The sequence below is a fragment of the Doryrhamphus excisus genome, chromosome 10, assembly GCF_030265055.1.
Source record: "Doryrhamphus excisus isolate RoL2022-K1 chromosome 10, RoL_Dexc_1.0, whole genome shotgun sequence".
Classification (NCBI taxonomy): domain Eukaryota; kingdom Metazoa; phylum Chordata; class Actinopteri; order Syngnathiformes; family Syngnathidae; genus Doryrhamphus; species Doryrhamphus excisus.
The window spans coordinates 3,692,067-3,719,322 of record NC_080475.1 but is presented as its reverse complement, the minus strand read 5'-3'; the positions used below and the strand labels follow the sequence as shown (position 1 = coordinate 3,719,322).

The following is a 27,256-nucleotide window of genomic DNA, read 5'->3' as shown; positions in this document are numbered from 1 at the left end:
CAATGCGACGACTTTTTACTGAGGTAATCAAGGCAGTTTCCTGTTGTGGGACAAGTCACACAGCCCAACAACATGAGACTACCTAAACCACTCCACAGCTTCTCTCCTCTTCTGGGTTGCACTTTTTGTGCAGAGCCGATACAAAGATCCAACCCAACTGTCATTATATTTTTACTGCACACATCCAAAAATTATTAAAAAATTATCATTCTGTAGAGGGAATTAAGAAATGTCTATATTGTCAATGAAGTAAGGTGTTTGTATTTATATGGGTTGATTTGTATGTATTTCACCAGCAAAAATGGGCGACTCTTTATTAAATCTTGATGCATTAATGCAAGTGTGCTTGCTCTGAGCATGCGCAATGGTTTTCTGCAGCTTTTAACCCAAAATACAGTGCACATAAATGAGAATATAATGACTCTACATCTTGCAGTGCATGGGAATAAAAACAAAATACGTCCATGATTGCTTTTATTAAATTTGACCAGCAAAAGTGTGCAAATATTCATGAAATCTGGGACTATGTAAATGTAAATGTAACACCTCAGGGTAACATGCATGCACATATAGTAACGGTTTTCACTATAAGTGTAGTCACATGGTGTACATTTTCCAACCAAAATGGCTACAAATTGCACTTTATAAATACACATTTTCCACGACGAATAAAAGCTGAAAATAAATCAACATTTAAGAATAAGTTAGCAGTATAGGGTCCTGTTGGTGGTGACAGTTTGTACCGTATAAGGGCGAGTCGTGGGATGGAAATTGGTCAAAAAAAGTCTCAGGAGAAACCGTAGCTGCCGGAGAGCTCCCGGATCCGGTTTTCCCGGCTCATTTTTTTCAGTTTCATCCTCCTGTTCTGGAACCAGATTTTCACTTGCCTGTCGGTGAGGTGCACACTGCGGCTGATCTCCAAGCGACGCTCCCTTGTCAAGTACATGTTGAATAGGAACTCCTTCTCCAGCTCCAGAGTCTGGTGCTTGGTGTAAGGGCAGCGTTTCTTCCTGCCGCTTTTGGCAGTCAACCAGTTAGCCGGACTCTCAGTTTTGACGTCTTCTGCAAGGGGAAAGACACGGTGAGGCGTGAGGCAACAGGTGGGGGAAGCTGAGTGGGTGCAAAGATGAAAATGTCGGATTTTTCAATGTAAAGTCGCTGTCAAACGATTGAGCTTTAATTTAGGGATTGTCAACTTTTGTCTATTTCATTTGTACAGTATACTTAACACTACGCTTATTTAGATGCCACATTTACTAATTTTTATTTTTTATTAATTTATTATTATTATTATTTATTTATTTTAATTATTTTTTTTAATATTTAAATAAGTTGATGGAAATTTACATTTTACTCTTATGAGATGAATATTAATTCACTGATATGCCCTTACCACACATACATATATGGCTCCAATGTGTCTAATAGTATCTTGTTTGTGTTTACTTCCACTCTGCGTGTATTTCTGCGGATATATTATTAAAAGCCAGCCCTTTGCATGTCAACTACACTCCTATTAAGGCATTAAACATGAAATTTACAAGGCAGGCCTGCATGTGATGAAGGAAAAGAAGGAAGAACAGAAGGAGAACAGAAAGCAAACAAGCATACAATCAGACTTTGTGATTGTGATCAAAGATTGTCTATTTCGGTATGATAGAGACGCGTAAAAATACTAGAAACACATGTGATGTTCACGTGTCGTTGCAGTAAAATATACAACAAGTTTTCAACCTTTTATGGGCTTTTCCGCAGACTCCACACGGCATGCCTCCACAAGCTCCGGAGAGGATGAGGAGGAGCCTTCGGATGAGAGCCGGCTGTCCTCGTCTCTGGCCGGGATGCAGGGCTCAGACGCGGGAGCTTCGTTTCTGCTCTCCCGGAGTCCCGGCTCCGCTACGCTGGAAGGTGCAGGAGCGGTGAGAGAGGGCTGCGTATCCGCACGAGGTGGTCTCTGCTGCGGGAAGCTGTTCACGCTCGGCTGGATGTCGTGGTGGTAAAGCCTGGAGGATGTGTACGTCTGGGAGAGGCGGAAGTAGCCCGGAACCGGTACGGTGCCGCCGCCTGTGACTGGGCAAGACACACCGGAGAAGGAGATGTCCTCCACTGTGGCTCCTTTGGGGCATTTATCCGCCTCGTAAAGGCAATAAGCGTTCTCTTCTTTGATGGCGGCGGAGAAGGAGCACTGCTGGGTCATGTGTTGGCCGCTCGGCTGCTCCACTCTGCAGGACCGAGACGCCTCCAGCCAGGTCTCCATCCCCGGAGCGTAGGGCGCGGAAGGCGGCATGCCACTCTGAGAAGTCCCCTCTGTGCGCTTGCCGATTCCCGGGAAACAGGACGATCCGGCAGGGAGTCCGTAGGAGTATTCCGGTGGTAGATACACCCCGTTGCTGTGGTAGTAAGCCCCCCCGTCGCCCCTCACGTTTATTAGGGAGTCCACAAAAAACGAATTCGCAGCCTGGTTGTTGGGGCATGTCATGGCTGTGCTAAAATCGGACGACGGCTGAAGATCGCCCTTTCTGGCCGACATTTCTTGTGCAAAACATTGCGGAATAATTAACCGATACTCACGCTTCTCCGTGCAGCCCCGCAGCCAATTAAAACAGCAGGCGGGCTGCAGGCTCCTCCCAGCCCGGTCCAGCCCGCTGCTCCAACCGTCGTATATTTTCTTTTAGGTTAAGTCGAGGAAAAAGTGCAAGGAGAGAAGGTTCGCACCTAAGGGTTGGGGGATTGTGGGTAAAATATCATTTGAGCACACGTACGTGAACGCGTCATTGTTGCAAACCGAAGAGTGGGGCTCACGCCTGGACGATGCTTTTGCTTTATGGCCGCTTTTACAAGCATTGTAAAAAATGAGGAGCAGTAAAGGTGCATCATACGTCCAAAAGGTCTTCCTCGGGGGGGTCTTTCTTTCTTTCTTGACCTCCTTTTTTTTTTTGGGAGTGGGGGCTCTGTCATTATTTCTAATGTTTAGAGGCGTGCAATTGGAATGCATTGAAATGCATTAAAAATGCAATTTAAAAGACCAAAATGCTCAAAAATATTTGAGATGAAAAGTAGTTTGAAAATCTGTTATTTTTCATAATATTGGCATGTCATTAAAATAATTTTTAAATGCATTATTATGGAAATAAAATATTTAAGACTGTTAAAATGATTTTATTGTATTTTTTAAATATGTATTTTAAGGTTCTAGTAAATATATTAGAAGGTTGTAATTTATTTTAAGCAATGTATGAATTTAATTAAATATTTTTACAGTTACTGGCTTACTTTTTAATAAAAAAAAAAATTAAAATACGTATAATTAATTCAGAAGACAGTTACTCGCAAAATTCTAACAATTAAAACTGTTTACATTTAAAAAAAATAAACATTCTATTGAGAAATTTAACCAGAGTGGGTTTAATTAATTCATTAAAAATTATTTAAGCAATTATACATTTTTAAAAAAATATTTTATTAATTTATTTTACATTTTCTCATTAATAATCTCCACTTTTTTTTTTAAAAAGAAGACAACCTAATAACGTCCTTTCATAAACATAACCAGTTAGCGTATTAGCTGTATTTTTTAAACTTACAACTTATGTCACTAAATTCATTAAGACAGGTTAAAAAACATATTAAAAATATGTTTTATTATGTTTTAACGCCTGGAAATAGAAGCTTTTTATTCCCATTCCACAACATATAGATTATATATACATATATATATTAAGTATAATGTCTATTTTCTACTTTTCAGGCAACAAATCCTATTTATTATACCATCTAGGATGGTGTTTGAAACCAAAAAAAGTATGCAGCCTCATTTGAATGTATTGTAATGATTTGCAGCTGGGTGAATATTATGAATATTAATGCCACGTGCGTGATGGATGCGTTTGCTGTCATGTTTGACTTTACTACGCTGATTTAAGCCGCAAATAAACGTCACCAGATAGATAACATAGTCCATAAGAATAAGACTATAAGACCTTTTAAGACTTTTGTTGTTGTTGATATATGTCAATAATATTCCATAATACTCCATAATACTCGATATTAATAGTTGTTGGAAAATCGTCGTGCTTACCTTGAAGGCTGAAATCGTGCAGTGGAGTCACATCTTTAAAATCTGAAAGACAACTTCTTCCACGGGATTCACGGCAATGACATTGATCGGTTTAGCGCCCTCCAGTGGGGGGAAAAAGCTGCAGGCCTACATTGCACCATAACACACACACACACACACACACCAAACACACACCAAATACACTTATATACACACAATCCGGAATATTCCTGCGAGTTTTGCGTGCTGACTCTGCAGCCCGAATGCTCCGATATGGCGCAACAGCTCTCTTGTTTGTCGCAGGCGTCGCAGTTAATAACCTTGGTTCTCAGACGCTTTATTGCACTCCACTCCAAACGCTCCAGACGAATCCGCCCTTTTTATGGCCAAGTTACTGGAGCAACTGGGAGGATGTGCAACAATCAAAGCGGAATTCCAGGGGGAGTCTCACAGGATGTACGATATAAGGAAGTCGTACGATCTTATTGCAGGGGTCATTCAAAGAGGCCTGCTTTTAGCTCCAAAATGAAGCATTCAGGTGCTCAAATATACATTAAAAAAAAAAAACCTTGCTTTTCCTGTGCAAAAACACACATAAGTGCAAAGGGACCAAAAAAAGGTTGCACCCCCCCCAACTAAAAAAAAAAAATCCCATAACAGGCACGTTAGGTCAGAATTCAGCCTGCAGGAAACGACTTGAGCTCTTTTGTAATGGATATCAAATTAAAAGCTGCAGCAGATCCTATTACTGAGTCTGCTGGGGGGGTGAGGGGGTGAAGGGGGGGGGTATGTTATAATATCAGGCATGTTGCTGCAATATAAAAATAAAAATAAGGGATAGTGTTTCATTGGAAGGGGATTCAGAGTGCTTTAAAAAATATAAATACAACTTTTATGCCTGTTTAAAAACAGGCATAAAGTGGGCGTGGCATCACTGCAAAAAAAAGGTCAATAAGAAAACAAAATAACCCTTTTTTTCTCTTCTTCACGCTATAATTAAATGAAGTATTGTACAAATAAACTGATTCCAGTTGGTGTTTTTGTTTGTGCATGTAAATGTGAGCATGGAAACAATTATATTAGCATATAATAATAATAATAATAATAATAATAATAATAATAATAAAGCAAGAAAGAATAACAATGCAATCCCATTGGGGTCCATGTGTTGTGATGTGGAAGCGTCCATTATATTATATTATATTATATTATATTATATTATATTATATTATATTATATTATATTATATTATATTATATTATATTATATTATATTATATTATATTATATTATATTATATTATATTATATTATATTATATTATATTATATTATATTATATTATATTATATTATATTATATTAAATTGTATTAAATTACATTACATTATTTATATTTATATTTATATTTATATTTATATTTATATTTATATTTATATTTATATTTATATTTATATTTATATTTATATTTATATTTATATTTATATTTATATTTATATTTATATTTATATTTATATTTATATTTATAAATAAAAATAAAAATAAAAATAAAAATAAAAATAAAAATAAAAATAAAAATAAAAATAAAAATAAAAATAAAAATAAAAATAAAAATAAAAATAAAAATAAAAATAAAAATAAAAATAAAAATAAAAATAAAAATAAAAATAAAAATAAAAATAAAAATAAAAATAAAAATAAAAATAAAAATAAAAATAAAAATAAAAATAAGGGATGATGTTTCATTGGAGGGGATTCAGGGTGCTTTAAAAAAATATAAATACAACTTTTATGCCTGTTTAAAAACACGGTGGGCGTGGCATCACTGCAAAAAAAGGTCAATAAGAAAACAAAATAACCCTTTTTTTTCTCTTCTTCACGCTATAATTAAATGAAGTATTGTACAAATAAACTGATTCCAGTTGGTATTTTTGTTTGTGCGTGTAAATGTGAGCATGGAAATAATTATATTAGCATATAATAATAATAATAATATAATAATAATAAAGCAAGAAAGAATAACAATGCAATCCCATTGGGGGTCCATGTGTTGTGATGTGGAAGCGTCCATTTTTTTTTTTTACAAGAGGGGGTTGCTGGTGTAGTACTGTAAACGGTCCCTGCTCAGTTTCTTCTCCTTCATCCTCCTGTTCTGAAACCAGATTTTCACCTGTCGATCAGTCAAGTTGAGCATCCTGGAAAGCTGAAGACGTTTCTCTTTGTTGATGTAAACGCTGAAGAAGAACTCTCTCTCCAGCTCCCTGATTTGATACTTGGAGTAAGGACATCTTTTTTTGCGCGTCCTTTGCGCACCTGTAATTAAAAACAAACAAAAAAAATACAATATCATAATATCATAAGACTAGGATGTGACTATTACATAAACTGAGGTGGTCTCAGGGGGTTGAAATGGATATCAAAATCGGAGTCAGACATGAATAAATAGTCCAGTTTTGGTTTTCACTTGGCTGTGCGTAAAAAGGGTTTCTTCTAGCAGCTGCGTGGGTATATTAAATCCCCGCAAACCCAGTAAATTTGTACACATATTGCTCATTAAAATTATAAGCAGCTCTTAAAACCCAAACACTTGACAGCTGGATTAAAGGCCCGGCTATATAGTCGTGCGTGGGGTTGGAGTTTTGCACACACACAAAAAGAAAACACGTAAAAATGGTGGAAACGTGAGATAAATGATCATTTGTAATGATATTCATAACGGTTGATGTTTATTATATTACAGAGCATCAATAGTTAATGTTGAGGTGATGCACGTGGCCGTGCATGCCCTTTAATAATGGCAAAAAAAGTATGAGATAAGATGCAGATTTATACATATATATTTATTTATATTATTTATATATTATATATATATTATATTATATTTTATAAAATTTTATTATACTATATTATATTATATTTTATAAAATTAAATTATTTATATTTATATTTATATTTATATTTATATTTATATTTATATTTATATTTATATTTATATTTATATTTATATTTATATTTATATTTATATTTATATTTATATTTATATTTATATTTATATTTATATTTATATTTATATTTATATTTATATTTATATTTAAGTTTTAGGTCATTACATTACATTACATTATTACATTATAGAACACGTTAGGAGTTACAAGAGTTTAAAGGGGAGCGTCAAAAATTGCAATCAAATGCGCTAATTTGCACTTTTCCCGCAAGTTAAAGTTGTTCATTATACAATAAAACACCAATAGTTTCATTTTAAGTCGCTGGTTAGTGTTAGGATGTGAGGATAAGTGCTGTTTTTTAAGGCTCAATCATTGTGAGGTGTGAGAAAGTGTGCTTATTTGCGTATTTTTTTGCGGTTAAGTTGTTGATTGTATTGCAGAAAGTGTTGATAGGAATCGCAATCACAACAAAAAAAGTGTAAGAAAATGTGCTTATTTGCATTTTTTGGTACATAAAGTTGTTCAATGTATGGTAGAAAGTGTTTATAAGAGCCCAGCCTAGTTAAAGTTCACGTTTAAGTCAATTAATCATGTTTAAAACTGTTCTTTTAACAGTTAAACATCACAAAAAGTGTATGAAAATGTTCTTGTTTGAATATTGTGCCGTTAACGTCAATGATTTATAGCAAAAAAGGCAGAAAAAAGTAAATAAAATTGAATAAAAAGTGGAGTTTTGCTGATTAAAAAGGGCTAAAAAGTAGGATTTTAAGATAATAATAATAATTTCACGGCCAATTTCACGCCAATCACATGATGTAGTGGAATTTGTAAAAATAGTTTTCGGTGTGTTATAAAGTTAACCATAAAGCTTAAGAGGGTATAAAATAGCATATAAAAGTCTTTATAAGAGGAAAAGCGGTTCGAGTCCCTCCAGTAGTATACTCACTGCCTCCCTTGCTGCTCGCCTCCTCGCCGAGGTCCGGTGACGATTTGGGGCTGCAGCTGTCCGCGGTCACGGAGCCCGGTGCCGGAGGATCCGGAGCTGGGCTCGTCTTGCCGACTACGAGTTGTTGTCTATCCGAGTGTGTCGCCTGCTGAGTCGGCGTGACTCCGTGCTCCGCTCCCGCATAAGCCGAGTCGAAAAACTGATCAAAAGCCTGCGGTAAGACTCCGTTTCTCCCCACGCCGCTGTGGAAGCCCCCCGAGCCGGTGTGGACACCCCCGCCTTTCCCGGGAACATCCCCGCCTCTGGGGGTCCCGTTTGTCCAGGCGTCGTCAGCGTAGCAGTGAGGTAGACTCCCTCTACTGTGGTGCCACTTAGCTGCACTATCGATGCCGTAGTCCCTGAACGCAACATCTCTCACGGAAGGAACCTGAGGCAACGCCGACTGGTAGGAGTAAGCCACCGGGCAAGAGGAGGACTGCCCCTGCGTGAGATAGTGAGGCAGACCCGTGAAGTCGTAGTAAGTACAGCTCGGTAAATACATATTCGAAGCATCCAAATCCATATTCCGTTCCTTAATAATCCTCACATCGCTGCTGTGCCGGGTTGGGCTGCAGTGACTTTAAATGAGGCGGAATCTCTGAGCGCTTTTGCTCCTTAGGCTGACGTGAGGAGCCATGTCGGGTCCGGGAGTCATGTGACCACTGGCACGAGCATGACATATCGCCCTTTAGTGTGGGGGCCCATGACTCAATGGCCGCCCTCTTGGCTGCAAAGGCAGGAGGAAAAATACATTTTGCATCATTTCGATCCAGTTTTTGGAAGCTGGTTCAGATCTTGAAACACTCCCACGCTTTGAGTTATTACTGTGAGGCTTTTTGTTCGTTCGTCTGTTTGGAAACTTTAACCGACTTAGCATGATAAAGGACGTTTTTCATGGTTTTGGGCGGCACATTTCGTTTTTTTCCCCCCGAGTTTGTACTAAAAGGTAATATTTAAATAGCATTATTATTATTGTTATGTGTGTCATATGAATGTCTGCCTTCACATTTAAGTATATTTATATTAGTAGGACGTTATTTTGCATTATTCTTACAGTAAATTGTCAAAATTCGTTGAAAAACACTGTTTTCTTTTAAAAAGAGACACTGTTTACTTTAGCAAGATTCGGTTAGCTTATCTCGAAAACATGAACTATTATAGTAACATGTATTATAATTATACAAAAGTATGCTTAATCTACAATTAAGATAAACAAAAATTAATGTAAATATCAAAATACATTTTAATAAACATAATTAGCAACGCACTGTATGTAATAATACTTAAGTCCTACGCAGTATAAGGTCCTTAAAGTACACACGCTCCTTTTTTTTTACTATATAGCATTAAAGATCATGAATAAGTACTAAATACTAAACAGGAAGTATTACTTGACATTTATTACAACTTTCTAACGCTACTTTGTATTAGTGTGTATTGTATTTTATGCGCCGACATAAATCAACGCAATACTGCGGCATTAAGTAACAGATACTGTCACTTTGGAGTAATTGTGGTTGGGAAAGTATACAAAATAAAACTTTATGTACACCACGACATGTAAATTGTCAAAAGGACAATTGTAAAACAGGTGCACCCCCCCACCCCCCCACTTTGAAAAAGGCTTCCAAGTGGATCAGTCCTGTAATGTGAGACCTAAAGACCAAAATAAATCACGACAGAACTGTCATAAAGTGCAGCGTGGAAGACAAAATGGAAACGAGAGGTCATTAATTTGGATGGAGTGGAGCGCATCACAAACAACATTTCAAAATAAAAGCATCAAATTAGTACACATTACTATTTATACCCACTGTACTCTTGTGTCCACAGTTTTTGTTCTAAAAGAGGTGAGTTTGAGTAGAACCCCCCCCCCCCACCCAAGGAAGTACACACCTTAACTCCACGACTTATATGACTTCTTTCCTTTTTCTCCACGCCAAAGTCCCGCTTTTGACCTTGGCTCAAGAACACTGCAACCTAAATGACATGTGGTGTTTTGCAGGTTGCGAGTCCAACCGCACCCTGCTTTAATGCATTCTCTGTAGCTGACACACTGCAAAGGTTGAGCCCTAAAGATGAGGTTACCAAGGCAACGGGGGCAACAACAATAATAACACCTCTAATGTTAAAGCGATTGCTTAGCAAATGTTATTGTCTGCCGATGCTTCGCCATTATTTTGTCATCCCCCCCCCTCCCTATAAGAACACACATAACCCCCCCCCCACCCGTCCAGATTAGAAATACAAGACAAACTGATAATATTACAAATTGCATGTTGAGTACTATAATTGTGTACATGTTGGTAGGTCTGCATTACCACCATACACACACACTATTCGAGAAGTACTGCTGTATGTACAAAACTAGCAAAGAACCAACAATGACAATTTGATGTCATTGTGTGGTTATTATGACGTAGCTAAACTTAGCCAAATTGCTATCATTAGCCCGCGATAAAGATAACTAATGAGTGTGTTATGTCGGCGTAGCTTATGTACTCAAAGCAAGAAGAGGCGGGGTACAAGGCAGGGAATGAGGGGGGGTTTGAGGGGGTAGATTCAAATATTAAATATAAGATAGCATCAATACTACGTAAGTGCAGTACCAGTATAGGATCAATACTGGCATGATAAGATCGTTATATATCACTTCCTGTTTGTTTTTCCAAAATGTGTTAATAAAGTTATATTGTTGAAAAACTCATGGGAGATCTTGTTGTGTTTATGAATTGTTAAATTATCCAATATTAACAAAAAAAAGAAGATTTTAAGATGAAATTATATAATAACTTAAGTAAAAAATTATGTAAAATGTGATGTAATGATAATACAAATATAATAATATAATAGCATGATTAAAAAAGGATGTCCAAGTTTGATATATCGGGCATATTATATATTTTTAAATATTTATTATTTATTTATTTAATTTATTTATAATAAATATTATTTATTTTTAAAAGTAATTATTTAATTATTGCACTTATGCAACTATATATTTTAATTATGTAAAATACTAATTAAATTAATATTTAATTAATCAAAAATTAAAATATATTACAAATATTTTTATAAGCTTATATCATTGTTGGAGAAATCATGTATTGAAGTATATGCAAATAATTCATAACAAATTGTCAATAGTTTCATCCCCTGTATATGTTAGTACTATATCTAATAAGTAAGTCCAAATGTAAAAATATTTGTATTTAAATATAGTCCCCAATTGACTGCAAACACATGAATTGAGTCATGAAAGAATCTTCTAATCTTATAGTCCTATAATGAAATGTTCTTTTACGTTCTTTAGTGAACCGTTTCAGCCTCTAGAGCGGTCTAGTTTTTGGCACGTTTCGCCCACCAAAGAGGTTTTCAAATAAATATTTTGGGTTAACCGTAGCCTCATAATGCGTGTTATTCCATGAATCCCAGAGAGGCGCTTTCATTTGGGATGGAAGTCATAACAAACACGGCTGTTGTAAAGTAAGAACCACACCTTTGGACTTCAAATGATGACCAAAAATCGACAAGGAAACAGCTGGAATATTCACGACATCGTTTTAGTCGCTTGATGCATGCGGATTGTATTATTTTACAGTTATTTCAATAACTAATTTTTTTATTGGGTTTAGTGTACAGCAGGGGTGTCTAAAGTGCGGCTCCAGCGACATTTATAGTCCATAACTGGGGAAACGTATTTAAAAAGGCAGTTGATAATGTTGATATGATAATACTACTAATCCTGAAGATGTTTTTTCTCTAAATATATAAAAGAGTGGAATGGTTTTATCCCTCACCTATGTGACCTATGTGACCTTTGTAAGTCTTAACATGGAGTAAAGCGCCAGCTGCAAACGACATTTTGTAAAACTTCACAATGTCTTCTCGCTTTCGAGTTTGAAGTAATAGTTTCCAAATACTTTCTTTTAAAAATTTGAACTGGAGCAGTGATATTTTTTTCCGTGCAAAAATACTACTTAACTTCTACTCTTCCATACTATATAGCAACACACAAACAATTCGCTTACTCAGCCGATAGAGGGCGTCATAACAACAACTAAGAAACGAGGCAGTGTATCTAACCAGGCAACTTTATAGAAATATGGTATGAATAATAATATAGTGTGTAAACCAGGGAAATCACGACGATAAAACATAAATATAATCAATAATAATAATAATATTTTTGATATATTATATATCATAGAATATTACATAGTGATATATATATATAATAGGGTTAGGGTTATTAACCCGAGGGTTAATAATAATAATAATCAACAACAACAAAGTAATTTCCCAAAATTATGTAAAGAAATATTTAGCTTACCTTTTCATGAGCCTCTTGGAAATACTGTATAGCAAATAAAAATGGAATCAATTAAAATAAAGCATATCATTAGCAATATTGTGCATATATATATACAGTGAAGAAAATAAGTATTTGAACACCCTGCTATTTTGCTATTTCTCCCACTTAGAAATCATGGAGGGGTCTGAAATTTTCATCGTAGGTGCATGTCCACTGTGAGAGAGATAAACTAAAAAGAAAAATCCAGAAATCACAATGCATGATTTTTTAACAATTTATTTGTGTGATACAGCTGCAAATAAGTATTTGAACACCTGTGTATCATCTAGAATTCTGACCCTGAAAGACCTGTTAGTCTGCCCATTAGAAGTCCACCTGCACTCCATGTATCATCCTGAATCAGATGCACCTGTTTGAGGTCGTTAGCTGCATAAAGACACCTGTCCACCCCATACAATCAGTAAGACTTTAACTTGTAACATGGCGAAGACCAAAGAGCTGTCCAAAGACACCAGAGACAAAATTGTACACCTCCACAAGGCTGGAAAGGGCTACGGAGCAATTACCAAGCAGCTTGGTGAAAAAAGGTCCACTGTTGGAGCGATCATTAGAAAATGGAAGAAGCTAAACATGACGGTCAATCTCAATCGGAGTGGAGCCCCATGCAAGATATCACCTCGTGGGGTCTCAATGATTCTAAGAAAGGTGAGGAATCAGCCCAGAACTACACGACAGGACTTGGTCAATGACCTGAAAAGAGCTGGGACCACCGTTTCCAAGGTTACTGTAGGTAATACACTAAGACGTCATGATGTGAAATCATGCATGGCACGAAAGGTTCCCCTGCTTAAACCAGCACATGTCAAGGCCCGTCTTAAGTTTGCATATGACCATTTGGATGATACAGAGGAGTCATGGGAGAAAGTTTTATGGTCAGATGAGACCAAAATAGAACTTTTTGGTCATAATTCCAATAAGCGTGTTTGGAGGAAGAAGAATGAAGAGTACAATCCGAAGAACACCATCCCTACTGTGAAGCATGGGGGTGGTAGCATCATGCTTTGGGGGTGTTTTTCTGCACATGGGACAGGACGAGTGCACTGCATTAAAGAGAGGATGACTGGGGCCGTGTATTGTGAGATTTTGGGGAACAACCTCCTTCCCTCTGTCAGAGCATTGAAGATGGGTCGTGGCTGGGTCTTCCAACACGACAACGACCCGAAGCACACAGCCAGGAAAACCAAGGAGTGGCTCCGTAAGAAGCATATCAAGGTTCTAGCATGGCCCAGCCAGTCTCCAGACCTGAACCCAATCGAAAATCTTTGGAGGGAGCTCAAACTCCGTGTTTCTCAGCGACAGCCCAGAAACCTGACTGATCTAGAGAAGATCTGTGTGGAGGAGTGGGCCAAGATCCCTCCTGCAGTGTGTGCAAACCTGGTGAAAAACTACAGGAAACGTTTGACCTCTGTAATAGCAAACAAAGGCTACTGTACCAAATATTAACATTCATTTTCTCAGGTGTTCAAATACTTATTTGCAGCTGTATCACACAAATAAATTGTTAAAAAATCATGCATTGTGATTTCTGGATTTTTCTTTTTAGTTTATCTCTCTCACAGTGGACATGCACCTACGATGAAAATTTCAGACCCCTCCATGATTTCTAAGTGGGAGAAATAGCAAAATAGCAGGGTGTTCAAATACTTATTTTCTTCACTGTATATATATATATATATATATACAGTGGTGGGAAAGTGTTCTTGCCCCCTTCTTGATTTTTTTTTCATGTTTGTCACACTGCAATGTTTCAGATCATCAAACAAATGTAAATATTATACTATAAATACTGTAAATATTATATTATTAAATATTATATTATATATATATCCATGACAACACAACTGAAGACAAAATGTAATTTTTAAGTCAAACTTACCTGTACCTGTGTGAAGACGTGAATGCCCCCCCCCCAAAAGGCAACTTACCTGAGATTAATTAACATCTATCAGTGTAGAAAAGGTTGTAAAGCCATTTTTCTAATGCTTTGGGACTCTAGCAAACCACAGTGAGAGTCTGCATCCACAAATCGCATGAAAACATGGAAGAGCGGTGAACCCGGTGGCTGCAATGACTCATCCAAGAAGTCACAAAAGACCCCACAACAACATCCGAAGAACTACAGGCCTCACTTAAGGTCGGTGTTCATGACTCCAGCATATAAGGTATACACTGGGCAAAACCGGCCTGCATAGCAGAGACCAAAACCAAAAAACCAGAACCACCACTGAACAAAAATGTTAAGGCTTGTCTGAATTTTGCCAGAAAACATCTTGATGCTCTCCAAGATCTTCGAGAAAATACTTGCGAGACAAATGATCAAGAACATCATACCGACAGTAAAATATGGTGGAGGTAGTGTGATGGTCTGGGGCGGTTTTTCTGCTTCGGGACCTGGAAGAAGCATGAATTCTGCTGTCTACCCAAAAATCCTGTTGGTGACCTCAAACTGAAACCAACTTGAGTTCTGCAGCAGGACAATGATCCAAAACACACCAGCAAGTCCAGAGGAAAAAACAAATGAAAACAATGGAGAGTCCTAGTCTAAGTCCTGACCTGAATCCTATTGAGATGCTGTGGCATGACCTCAAGATGGCGCTTCATGCTGGAAAAGCCTCCAATGTGGCTGAATGACAACAATTCTGCAAAAGATGAGTAGGTCCAAATTCCTTCACAGCGCTGTAAGAGACTCATTGCAAGTTATCGAAAATACTTGATTGCAGTTGTTTTTCCACACTAATTGTACTTTCATAATAAAAGGTTTCATTTAAAAACTGCATTTTGTGGTTAGTTGCGTTGTCATTGATAACTGCTATAGTGATGCTTATTTGTGGTTATTGTTTACCAACGTGATTTATTTTTTTGCATTGTTCAAGTCACCTGTTAGGCCTCACAGCTAGGAGAACCGAGTTCAATTCCACCCTCGGCCATCTCTGTGTGGAGTTTGCATGTTCTCCCCGTGCATGCGTGGGTTTTCTCCGGGTACTCCGGTTTCCTCCCACATTCCAAAAACATGCTAGGTTAATTAGCGACTCCAAATTGTCCATAGGTATGAATGTGAGTGTGAATGGTTGTTTGTCTATATGTGCCCTGTGATTGGCTACATGGCCACCAGTCCAGGGTGTTAAAGTATCTTTAAGGAAATTGTACACATTTGTGGCCTAAATTGAGTATTTTGAAGCAAACAAAAATACATTCAAATTGTGAATGTAGTATTCTATATTGGTCACTAGGTGTCAGTGATTGTTTGGTCAGATGAGCACCTGACTTGATCGCCAGAACAACAGGCTTTTATTGCAGCTCAAAAACATGAATTTAGTCATCATAATAATAACACAGGCTGCATGGTAGACGAGTGGTTAGTGCGGAGGAGACCCAAGTTCAATTCCACCCTCGGCCATCTCTGTCTGGAGTTTGCATGCTCCGATTTCCTCCCACATTCCAAAAAAAACATGCTAGGTTAATTAGCGACTCCAAATTGTCCATAGGTATGAATGTGAGTGTGAATGGTTGTTTGTCTATATGTGCCCTGTGATTGGCTGCATGGCCACCGGTCCAGTGTGTACCCCACCTCAGCTGGGATAGGCTCCAGCACCCCCTCGTGAGGATAAGCCTAGAAAATGAATGAAGTCACCTGTTAAAGAAGAATACACACAATTAAGAAAGCATTGACTGTACTTACACACTGTGGCCACTAGATGGCTACAAACACTAACAACATTCAATACAACCAAACTAGGAAACAACTTTATGGAATTACTTACCTGGAGTAATAATTAATCAATTATGAATTATGAAAACGTCAAAGGCTCTAACACATTTATTGACAAAAAACACTTTGGTAATTGCAGTCAAATAGGGAATTGTAATATTTACAATTTAAATAAAACCAGGATATTCATTATTTTAAAAAAATGACATGAACTGACAAACGAAAGAAATACAAATCAATAAGAAGATACTGTTGATAAATTGGGAATTAATATGATTTTTTTCAGCCTGATTCATTGTTAACTAAATATAAATTGATCTCAAAGGCCTGTTTGTGACATGTTTGTTGATTGAAATACAACTTAGCCACATTTCCGGTGACATTCATGCAACCAATGGGATTGAATTAAAAGACCAGTAAAAGATGTCGTGCGTGACAAGGCAGTGATTTCGATGAAAAAAAAAGTGGAAGTTTATGCTGGCTCGGCTGAACTCAAAGTTCCGAGCTTCTGTCAACGCTCCCCGTGGACTGCTTCCAATTAAAACGCGCAATGAAGAAAACCAGAGTGGGGTGGGGAGGAGGGGGGTGGAAAAGGAGGCACACTGGCGACACAATTTAAGGTAATAAATTATAATTCAGTTTATTTGTGATCAAGGCACGTCCGTGTCCAAATTCGACGAGGAGCTAACAGGAGCTTTTGAATTTATTGACGACTTTCTTCTCCTTTACGCGCCGGTTCTGAAACCAAATTGTCACTTGTCTCTCCGTCAGGTTGGTTTGGGCGGAAATTCTCCTCCTTTTGTCCTTGGTGATGAATTTATTGGTGGCGTACTCCCTTTCCAGTTCCTTCAGCTGCACTTTGGTGTATGGGACACGCTTCTTCCTTCCACGGCGCACTTGGGAATCTCCACATCCTCCAGATGTGTTGTCTGTAAACGTTGGAGAAACGTTAGTTTGACCCTTTTTTACGCACGGAAATACAATAAAAACATACATTATAAATCCTCATTGAGATGTTATACTAAATAATTCAATTCATGCGTACTTTTATTGTACATTAATAGCCAAAAATAGTCACATTTAATCAAAATAATGTGCGTAAAAAGCATTAAAAAGCATAAAAAAATGAATGTAATTGGATAGAAACTTAAAACAGTCAAATAATGCAATAAAAATATTAATGCTAGACACTATAACGACCTGCTGGAACACACAAAACATTCTTAATTAATTTATTTAACCAAAAATGCTATTTTATTGAATGGGAAACATTTAATTAAATATCTGAAATGGCCTACAGTGCTTTTTTTATTCGTATATTTCTCAAATATCATAAAGTATCATGTTGGCACATTTAATCACAGCTGGTATTTTATTGTCCTTTAAAAATGTTTCATTCCTACTGAAAATTGTACTACTGTACTAGTATTAATTATTTTTAATCTAATTTTATTTAAAGCTGAATAAAAACATGAGTATGTAATATAATGTGGCTAAACATGTTTGACTTTGTGAAACAAATTACAAAGTAAATACAGTTTGTGAAAATTATTCATATTTGTAAACGGAAAACAAACTAAACATCACGCATAATATTGTTAATATTGAATTATATTATATTAAGGCAACTTAATATTATACTTATATTATATTGTATCTATTTTATATGTGTATTTCTGCACGGAGATGCACTTAAAATACGAGTATTTTCGATACGAACCATTTTCTTATTTTTTGCTTAATTATCCCTGCATTATTGCACAATATTTTTTTTCACCCCCCCAAATTAAAAAAAAAAGTTTCATAAAATAAGTCAGTCTAGACAATTTGTAAGTTCGAAAAAGGCAAACACTGAAATATCTTCTTATTTTTTCCTGAATTACTTGCAGATGAAAGGTGTACATTATTACATATTTCATAAAATCATCTATTTTCACTAAAATTGACAAAAGCAAAAATATTATTTTGCATTATTGTGGTGCTAAACAAACGTAAATTAATAAAAAAAACTTGCTTATTGTTGCATTTTAAGAATAAATATCCGAACATTCAATAACATAATATATTATATATATATATATATATATATATTATAGGCTCTATATTGGCTTATTAATGTAAAACAATCAAAACAAAAATAGTCTACCTTGCAAAGAGGACTTCCACAGGGGGGCCTGGGACTGCTCCTTGCTGCAGTAAACCTGGCCAGTCCAGCCGTTGGTGGTGATGGACCAAGGCTGGTAGGGCTCCATGGGCAGGAGGGGGTCGTGTCTCGGCTCAGATGGCGCACTCAACGCGGGGACCACGGGCATGTCCAAGTACCCTCCCTGGTACGGAGCCGGGGAGTAGCCTTGGTAAAATGTAAACTCTTTGGCCCGGTTGGAGAAGTCCTCGCCGGGCACGGAGGACTCCACGTACTTGTCACCGAAGGACGGGGGCTGAGCGCAGGCCTTGACGCCGCCGTGGGGCATCCTGCACGGGTAGTAACCGCTGCCAAAGTATCCATAAGGGAGTGACGCGTTGGGGGAGCTCTGCGTGGCGGAACACGGGCTGCATTGTTTCCCCGGCTCCCCTACACCGGACACGGGCACGTCGCTGCTGGCGTAGGCGGTGCTCGGAGCCAACGAGGTGGGATGCGCCAACAAATTCCTGCACTGGCTTGGCGCAAAGTTGCCCCCGGGGAAGCCGTCCATGTTCTTGCCGCGCTCCTCCAGGCTGCTGTCATACACGAACATCACCGGATCGGCCCAGTGCGAGTGCAGCAGCAGTGACGCGGTCATAGCATGTCCCGCCACATGCACGGGATCCGGCTCTTTTCCCCGAAACACCCCCCCCCCCTACACGACTGAACGCAACCCAGACACCGACTCTGTGGCAGGGTAACGATACCACCACAGTACACGGAAGCGTAGCGACGTTATTGGCCCGGGCCAAACACGTGACATGCAAAGGAGATGATAAAGGTCTGCACAGGAGATAATGCAGCTTGTCCGCACATACTATTTCTCATTAAATAGCCTCAAAACTGCTAATAAGATGCCATTTATGTCAACTATATTTTTTGCAGGGGTGCTTTAATGGCTTCAAAAGCAAAAAGTAGAACACATTTTACCCCTTTTTAAAATGGTTGGTATAATCCAATCACCTTAATTGTGAATTGAACCCAACATTCAAACCAGCATTCATAATTTGGGGCCACAAATACTTTAAGCATACAAACACACACAATAATAATAATAATAATAATAATAAAAAGGGCAATAACATACCAGCATTTGGCTGCAGTCCACCACAGACAGGGGTAGGGGGGGTCAGGACGCGGCTGGAGTCCAAAGTCAAGTTGAAAGACAAAAGACCCTCAAGAGGCCAGAAGAGAAGACACAGTTAAATGGCAATAAAAAGCTTCACCAAAAAAAAAAATCTTAAAAAAAACATTAAATACAAACATTGAAACCAGCACAATAGTTTAATATCCTGCATAATTGACCTTTTCAGTACAACAAAAGTATTCTCTCCAAATGTAATATATATGTGTGGAAATGGCATATATAAGCATTCAAGGTTAAGGTGAAATAAACGTTAAAAAAAAAACTTTATGGTTGAATTTTTAAATAACATTCCGTGTTTTAGGAAGTCAACTCTGCAGACTCAATAAGGAATATATGTTAACCTAAATCGGGGACCCTTTTATATATTTTAATAGAATTTTCCCACCTTTTGGAGGCTATAAATTTTTATGGAGCGACTTCATAGCTTGTACAGAGAAGTGCCGGAGCACATTTCAGGGGGGAAAATAACTCGATTATTATATTATATATATATATATATATTATATTATACTCGAGATTAACTTTGTGTGATTATTCTTGTATGGTTTAATATGACCAAATGTATTTTCTTATAAAAAAAAGTAATTAGAGTAAAAATTAATGTTATTAAGAGGTTAAGGGGAAACAAAATTTGTGTCAGTTGATATTTTGCTGCCATTTTAATACATTCTTTAATATAAAAAATCAATTTAGGCCTGACTTTATGTATAAAAAAATAAATTAAACACCATCTTTTTTTGGTCTGTAGACATGTATTAATTTTCAAGAGATATAATTTAATTTAAAATGTTAAAATGGTCAAATTTTTTGTTAATTTGGATTAACAGCATAAAGCTTAGTCTACAACATCAAGCACGGCCCTGAAACAAGATGCATTACTCAATATTTATATCCACCGATGTTACATCGAAAAAGAAATATATGAAAAAGTATTGTAAGAATGGTTGAAACATTTTGAGCAAAAACGGGTGCGAGTTGCCGTGACAGTTTTCCATGCAGGCCTGAGAGCAAAGTACTGCTGTGTTTGCAGTACCTATCAAGCAGATGACAACACAACCTCTCAGCCTTCAGTGCTTAATGGACTTTTTATGGGGTTGTCTTGTGATCGCATGACCCGTGGCACCTTGGCCCCTCAGTGGCTCTTTGGAGAAGTAGATCAGAAACATGCACGATCCAAAAGCGGGGATGGAAAAGACTGATCCTGGTCCAAAAATGTTCTGGGGGAAAAATGCATCAAGTTTATTGTGTACCAATGGGGATTATTTGCAAACCTGGTTTGGGTATTGTGATTATTTCTTAGCTTACTACTGAATGAGTGATTCTGTATAAACTTAGCAGCGGAAACTTAATGACTAAAACTTAGGTATGACGCCATAGGACGTTGATTAGGAGTGTAGGTTTAATGAAGTCTTTATTTCTTTGCAAGATGACACCTTTAGGCCAAAGTCACATTTCCAATCTTCAGAAATCATTCCCAATAAAACAGAGAAAATCCTAACATAAAAAATGATGACGAAAAAAAGCGATAACAGTAAATACAGTCCCATTTTTGTAACTAGTAAAATTCCCACCTGGCTCATTTCGTGTTTAAGTGTCATTGTTGGGGCGGTCTTCAATGCTCTGCATGTTGGATTATGTAGCCTCTGAAAGTGGAAGGAGTGTTGCATTTTTCAGCAAATATGAAAAGGGGAAAAAAAGTGCCCAGAAGACCTGACCTGTTGATTGATTGGGAAGGGACCTCATGTAACTCTTGTCTTTTGACACATTTGCGGGGCGACAACTGCACCCCTTCGCTCCGCTATGGCAGCAGGCCCTTGCTGTATTAGTAAGGCTTTGTCTGATGGAGGAGGCACACGTTACTGTCCCCCCTCCTCCTCCTCACGCAAGAACTGGAATACAGAGGAGAAATCTTTGGCGGCGTAACCGCGGGCGCACATCATCCGGTATATCTGATGGGCTAAAGAGCCGAGCGGGACAGGGGTCTTGGTGTTGGTGGCCGTGTTCTGGGCCAGCCCGAGATCCTGGAAATGAAAAGAACACAACTTAGAAGAAACACTGACTCACAGCCTTCATGTTATTATACGCCATAACATTGTGTACAATTTCTTGTTATTACAAGAAAACGGTCCGATTTCTTTCTCCTTAAATGTTTTCATTGTTAAATAGGTTCCCAAATTGTATCTTAAATTATGGAAAAAAAAATCGAACACACTTGCAGATGCGCAGTCTAACTAAACTATTTCAGCAAAGGTGTTTTGATCATTCATTTTCTACCACTTATCCTCACGAGGGTCACGGGGGGGGGGTGCTATCCCAGTTGTCGGGTGAGAAGCTGTGAGGCCTACGCACTAACCACTCGTCTACCATGCAGCCTGTGTTATTATTATGATTACTAAATTCAGGTTTTTTTTGAGCTGCAATAAAAGCCTGTTGTTCTGGCGATCAAATCAGGTGCTCATCTCACCGAACAAATCACTGACACCTAGTGACCAATATAGAATACTATATTCACAATTTGAATGTATTTTAGTTTGCTTCGACATTTTTATGCTTCAAAATACTCAATTTGGGCCAGAAAAATGTACAATTTCCTTAAAGATACTTTTTTTTTTCCTTTGGGCGAGAGGCGGGGTACACCCTGGACTGGTGGCCAGCCAATCACAGGGCACATATAGACAAACAACCATTCACACTCACATTCATACCTATGGACAATTTGGAGTCGCCGATTAACCTAGCATGTTTTTGGAATGTGGGAGGAAACCGGAGTACTCTGAGAAAACCCACGCATGCACGGGGAGAACGTGCAAACTCCACACAGAGATGGCCGAGGGTGGGATTGAACTCGGGTCACCTAGCTGTGAGGTCTGCGCGCTAACCAAAAGGTGTAAAAAAAAAAAAAATCAATCAATCAAAGAAAGACGACTGTTGCCGTTTGTTATGGGCATGCATGGAGACGGCAAACCAACAGTAAATGGGACGTTACATTAGGAGAAATGAACACACAGACCTTAGCCATGAGCTGGGTGCCAAAGCCTCCCTGGTAGTTATTTGCTGAGGGTACTCCCTCCATCACTCCAGGCACGGGATTGTAGGTGTCACTGGACCAGCAACGCCCCGAACTCATGTTTAGGATCTGGGCCAACAGTTTGGGATCAAGACCGAGTCTGGGAGTAAAAGGAAAACGAATGCATTTGCCACCGCAGTTTGATTTCTTTTGATTCATTTCCCGTTACAAGATTGTGTTACCTGATGCCCAAATTCATTGTTTCGGATGTCCCAATCATTCCAATAGCGAGGAGCATGTTGTTGCAGATTTTGGCAGCCTACAATCCAGAAAAAGAGCAAAGGTAACTTTGACGTAAGTTTATACATCTTAACTTGGCACACAAGTTCAGCAAACAGGCAAAGAAAGCGATTTTGTCCCAGACAGACTTGTCAGTTCATACCTGTCCGGTTCCAACTTGACCACAGTAGATCACGTTGGCCCCCATGCAGCTGAGTAACTCTTTGGCGGCAGTAAATTCTTCCTCGGCTCCTCCCACCATAAAAGTCAATTTTCCCGAATTGGCAGCACCCACACCTACAATGGAAATCATGTGACAGTCATGGTTTGCTCCGAGCTTAATATTGTTCTTTAGAGTTTTGATGCATGGCTGGATGAAAAGCAGTAAAGAGGAAAATCAGATCATAAAACTGCCATGTGGGTTCATGCTCACGTCTCACTCACAGTGGAACCAAAAAAAAAAAAAAAACAGATACGGTTCTATCTGTTATCACGGCATACGGTATCAATTTCAAGTCAAAAGAGAAGCTCGACGATAAAAAGGAGCATAAATCTACGACAAACTGAGACTTGAACGCGAATTTCGAAGTGTCTAAATCGACAGAATCATGCTGGTTAATACGGGGTTAAAACCCGAGCCACAGGAGTACCAGGAAATGTTGGAATCAGTCATCAACGTTTACAGGAAGCTAATGGAAAGAAGCCAACATTTCCATAAGGTTTCCCAGCTCTTTGGTCTTGTGAGCAATCTGGCACTATATAATTTGGTTCTAGGTGAAGATGTATAACCTCATTTAAACATCATCGCATTAGAAGATTCCCAAAAAAAAGCCGATGGGGATTGAAACTTCAGAAAGGCAACACTCATCAATGAATTAGCCTATACATCAAAAGTCAAATACAGTCAATGGGATATCACAACCGCTGAAACTAGGCGGGTCCTTACATTGTTTCACATGAAGAATCAACTATAAGACACATGCTGACTCAATTAGGTTCCCAACACCATGTGCGCTTTTAAAGTTTATGATTCAACCATACAAGATTATACAGGAATTGCCAGCCACTGTACTTCTTTTGATTGCTGCTCAAAAAAAAAAAAAAAAGTTTCCCCTACTATGATCTACAGCTTGGCGATTGAAGTCAGACGCACATTTCAGTCTTATGTCACACGACACTGACGCACTTCAAACTATGTGCACTTTTAGTGAGGCCGTGGCAAACTTTTAATTTGAGGAGATAAGAGATGAAGAGACCTTCTGTTCTGCGTAGACCTCCCGAGAAACAGCGCTCCGGTTAACGTACACCATCAGTTAGCGAAAAGCACAGTTCGCGTATTTTTCAGTTTGAATTGCAAATCTTTCAGTTTTACTTTATTCGCGACATTTTTCATATCACCTCGTACTTCGGTACAAGTTGCACAATAAAAAAAAACCCAAAACCGTAAACTGTATTATGGAAAGCAGGAAGTGAACAAATGTAACAGTTACTGACTGTAAAAGCACCAGATGGAGGGGTAGGATTTAATAAGCTTTGCTTCTTCCTACTCATTTTGGACATGTGGAACTGTGAACTGATTATGTGATGCATTCAATTGTAATCTGATGCATGTTCAAATGAAATAAAACCATCACCAATCACTCATAGCAAAACACAAAAGGCGGTGTTGATCCCTCCTCTGTCGTTGCCTCGTCGCCATCTTTGTCAATAAGTCCTATGTCTTTAGTTAGTCGTAGACGCTAGTTAAAGCAACAACATAGGACTTCAACTTTACATAGTACAGTGATCACAAGCTGGTCATGATGAATTGTAAAAAAATAACAAAACAAAAATCAAACAAAAAAAACAATATAATTATTATTGTTCAAGCAATATAGGCTTACAGTTCATATAATTTCTGCTCAATAGAGTGCAACATTCCCCAAATGTCTGCAAAAGGGTCCAGTCAGTTTTTATTGGGTCAATGACTGTGGGGAAAATAGATGATCATAACAGGCCGACATAGTCTTGGGTTTGATTCTGCTGTGTTATTTACGTGTGTAAAAAAATAAATAAAAAGGTTATAAATTAATCTGATTAAGTGGCAAGCACAGATTGCAGATGTTTCTTGTCGTTGGTCACCAGGGTTGCACAGATTTCAGGAGGGAGTTTGATTTAAAATATAAAAAAATAAATTAAAAAACAGAATGTTTCCACCTCTATGTTTGCAGGAAAATTTGCGTTACGGTCCTCAGGGGCAAACTTCAGACAGGACTGCATATTTGCCTTCTTGAGCAGGGGGACCATGAGTTCAGATCAGAACTCCAGAGCGAAATCCATGCAGGGGATGAAATACTTATTTTTCCTCACTATACATCTCTGCACCTAGCACCAAAGTGCCATTCATTTGCTGTAGCGTATGACAACTTACCTCATGGTATAGGTGGGGTCCAATTGTGGCTTAAACCCATAACCCTTCTACAAACCACGTTTTTTGACATATCAAACCATCGAGTATCTACACAGACCTCAGTTGACCCAGAAGTGTACAAACTTCCACTATTTTGTAGTGAGGCAACACTTTGCACTATATCACATATGGAATTGTTTTATTGTGTAATCATTCCTTCAACCATATTGTTCCACTTATAGTGAAATAACCTGTGTCTAGGTCAAAAACAAAAAAACACTATTATAATCCTCTATAATAATGATGTATATAATGGAATATTTTCAATTACACAGGTATTGTGCTTATACATGCAACATGTTCAATGGGCTAAATATTGAGACACTATATTGTGTCACACCCCAGAAGAATTATATATTACGAAAATGGCAGTCATATGACATGAAAAAGAGAATACAAACATATAAACTCTGCAGTTTTAGACCACCCACCCTATACTGTATAACAACACAGCAGCAAGCCAAACCACATCCTCAAAAATGTCCGTAATGTAGAATAAACACCATGTTGCTCAGTGGGAAGATGAAATTCTGACCTAAAAGGCACCTTAGGGTTTGTACATCGAATGGTATACTTTACCTAAAGTTCAAATACGAATATAAAACTCACCTCCTGACACAGGTGCGTCCATAAAAACTGCTCCCATCTTCTCAGCAGCTGCAGCCATCTCTTTTGAAACGGCTGGATCAATTGTACTAGAGTCAATGAGCAGGGAGCCCTTTTTCACATTCCTGTTCAAAAAAAAAAAAAAAAAGATTGTTACAATGCAATCCGGAAACTGTAATTTAATTATTTGTGCAAATATATAGCAAATGAAATGCATACTTGAGAATACCATTGGATCCAGTATACACCTCAATTACATTGGGATTTGAGGGAAGCATTGTGATAATGCGGTCAGCCTTATCTGCTACCTCTGCAGGATTATCAACAATCTGTGGAAACGCACAAACAAGAAGTTGGAGACAGTTTAAAATATTTTTAAAAAATTAAGCTTGATTGTATCTTTGACTATCTCACCTGGGCACCCAGATCTTGAACTTCCTTGCAGGACTCGGGGAAGACATCGGTGGCAATGACTGGGTAGCCGTGCTTCAGCAAATTCTTGGCCATTGGGTTTCCCATATTGCCAAGGCCAATAAAGCCCACCTGTGTCTTGGAGGCCATAGACCTCTTGGAGGCTTTTTACAAAATGGGTGAATACTTATTATAAAGCCAGGATACTATATTTGTTTTGCAAATTCATTGAACAAAGCATAAACCTTAGCTCTATATCATTAGCTAACATGGCTAAATACTACTATGCAATTAAGCTAGCATGCAGTTTGTCAGTCATACAGTTAATAGTATAACACATAAGTTGTAATTAAAAGATAACATCCCTACTTTGTTATGAAAATAATAAATATATAAACAGACGACAACAGTAAACAGGTAGAAAAGTGTTTAATCATTTAAGCGTAGATAAATGTTTTCCCGCTCAAATCGTCAGGCCTTCTGAAGAGGCCACTGAGGGCAAAGTCCTACGACAATGAGTGCAGTTATTACATAATGTGGCAGCAGTGGCAGACAACAGCACACATTAGCCATTAATAGTTAAAAACATTACCATAGCTGGTCTAGTTCACTGTTCATTTGAATAGGTTCGAGAAACTACCATTGGGTTACAAACGAGTTTAAACTGAGACGGAAAACCGCTCATACAAATGTCCAAATGACAACAGAATCACCCCCAAACTAGCTAAACTGTGTGTCAAAAATGTACTGAAACTTCGCTTTAACCATTTTTTCGCAATAATGGGCTCTACAGGGACAAAGAAGTTTAAAAACCAACAAGTAAACGCGACACCTGTAAAGTTGGAAAACCTTACCAATCGCAAAGTCAACATTCTTGCACCGACTACCGAGCATGTACCGAGTCCCCCTCAGCACAGCCGCCATACTTGTCTCCCCTTTACCCTGCCTGCTGACGTAATGTTACATTCTTCAATGACAGATTCCTTAGCCAATCAAATAAGCGTTCCAACCCTGCACGGCCCCCTCATTCAGCCAATGAGTGGCAGGGGCGTGTCAGTAACCTTTTCCGTATTATTTTGTGTGGAGTGGAGGTAGGTTGGAGGATCAA

At 38.1% G+C, this 27,256-nt stretch overlaps 4 protein-coding genes across 7 annotated transcripts; all 4 read right to left on the bottom strand.

The window, feature by feature from the left end:
- Positions 1–483: 483 nt before the first annotated feature.
- Positions 484–4,344, bottom strand: hoxa10b (homeobox A10b). 2 transcript variants are annotated; one of them, XM_058084601.1, is made up of 3 exons: positions 4,079–4,344; positions 1,735–2,715; positions 484–1,062 (listed from the first exon to the last, which is right to left on the bottom strand). In XM_058084601.1, the coding sequence occupies exons 2-3, from the start codon at positions 2,528–2,530 to the stop codon at positions 788–790; spliced, it is 1,071 nt and encodes a 356-aa protein (XP_057940584.1). In that variant the 5' UTR covers positions 2,531–2,715; positions 4,079–4,344; the 3' UTR covers positions 484–787. The 2 variants fall into 2 exon arrangements, with proteins under 2 accessions (XP_057940584.1, XP_057940585.1); XM_058084602.1 differs by having other exon boundaries at positions 1,735–2,390.
- A 1,575-nt stretch (positions 4,345–5,919) lies between these two features.
- On the bottom strand, positions 5,920–10,002 carry hoxa11b (homeobox A11b). Of its 2 annotated transcripts, XM_058084627.1 has the most exons (3): positions 9,880–10,002; positions 7,945–8,710; positions 5,920–6,366 (listed from the first exon to the last, which is right to left on the bottom strand). In XM_058084627.1, the coding sequence occupies exons 2-3, from the start codon at positions 8,504–8,506 to the stop codon at positions 6,134–6,136; spliced, it is 795 nt and encodes a 264-aa protein (XP_057940610.1). In that variant the 5' UTR covers positions 8,507–8,710; positions 9,880–10,002; the 3' UTR covers positions 5,920–6,133. The 2 variants fall into 2 exon arrangements, with proteins under 2 accessions (XP_057940610.1, XP_057940608.1); XM_058084625.1 differs by lacking the exon at positions 9,880–10,002 and having other exon boundaries at positions 7,945–8,782.
- A 6,240-nt stretch (positions 10,003–16,242) lies between these two features.
- Positions 16,243–20,486, bottom strand: hoxa13b (homeobox A13b). Of its 2 annotated transcripts, XM_058085308.1 has the most exons (4): positions 20,430–20,486; positions 19,337–19,424; positions 18,214–18,785; positions 16,243–16,996 (listed from the first exon to the last, which is right to left on the bottom strand). In XM_058085308.1, exons 3-4 carry the CDS (start codon positions 18,758–18,760, stop codon positions 16,752–16,754), a joined length of 792 nt encoding a protein of 263 aa, XP_057941291.1. In that variant the 5' UTR covers positions 18,761–18,785; positions 19,337–19,424; positions 20,430–20,486; the 3' UTR covers positions 16,243–16,751. The 2 variants fall into 2 exon arrangements, with proteins under 2 accessions (XP_057941291.1, XP_057941290.1); XM_058085307.1 differs by lacking the exons at positions 19,337–19,424; positions 20,430–20,486 and having other exon boundaries at positions 18,214–18,930.
- A 304-nt stretch (positions 20,487–20,790) lies between these two features.
- hibadhb (3-hydroxyisobutyrate dehydrogenase b) lies at positions 20,791–27,126 on the bottom strand. Its single transcript, XM_058085306.1, has 8 exons — positions 27,003–27,126; positions 26,152–26,312; positions 25,957–26,066; positions 25,741–25,862; positions 22,846–22,979; positions 22,646–22,722; positions 22,407–22,563; positions 20,791–21,417 (listed from the first exon to the last, which is right to left on the bottom strand). Exons 1-8 carry the CDS (start codon positions 27,070–27,072, stop codon positions 21,253–21,255), a joined length of 996 nt encoding a protein of 331 aa, XP_057941289.1. The 5' UTR covers positions 27,073–27,126; the 3' UTR covers positions 20,791–21,252.
- Positions 27,127–27,256: the final 130 nt, after the last annotated feature.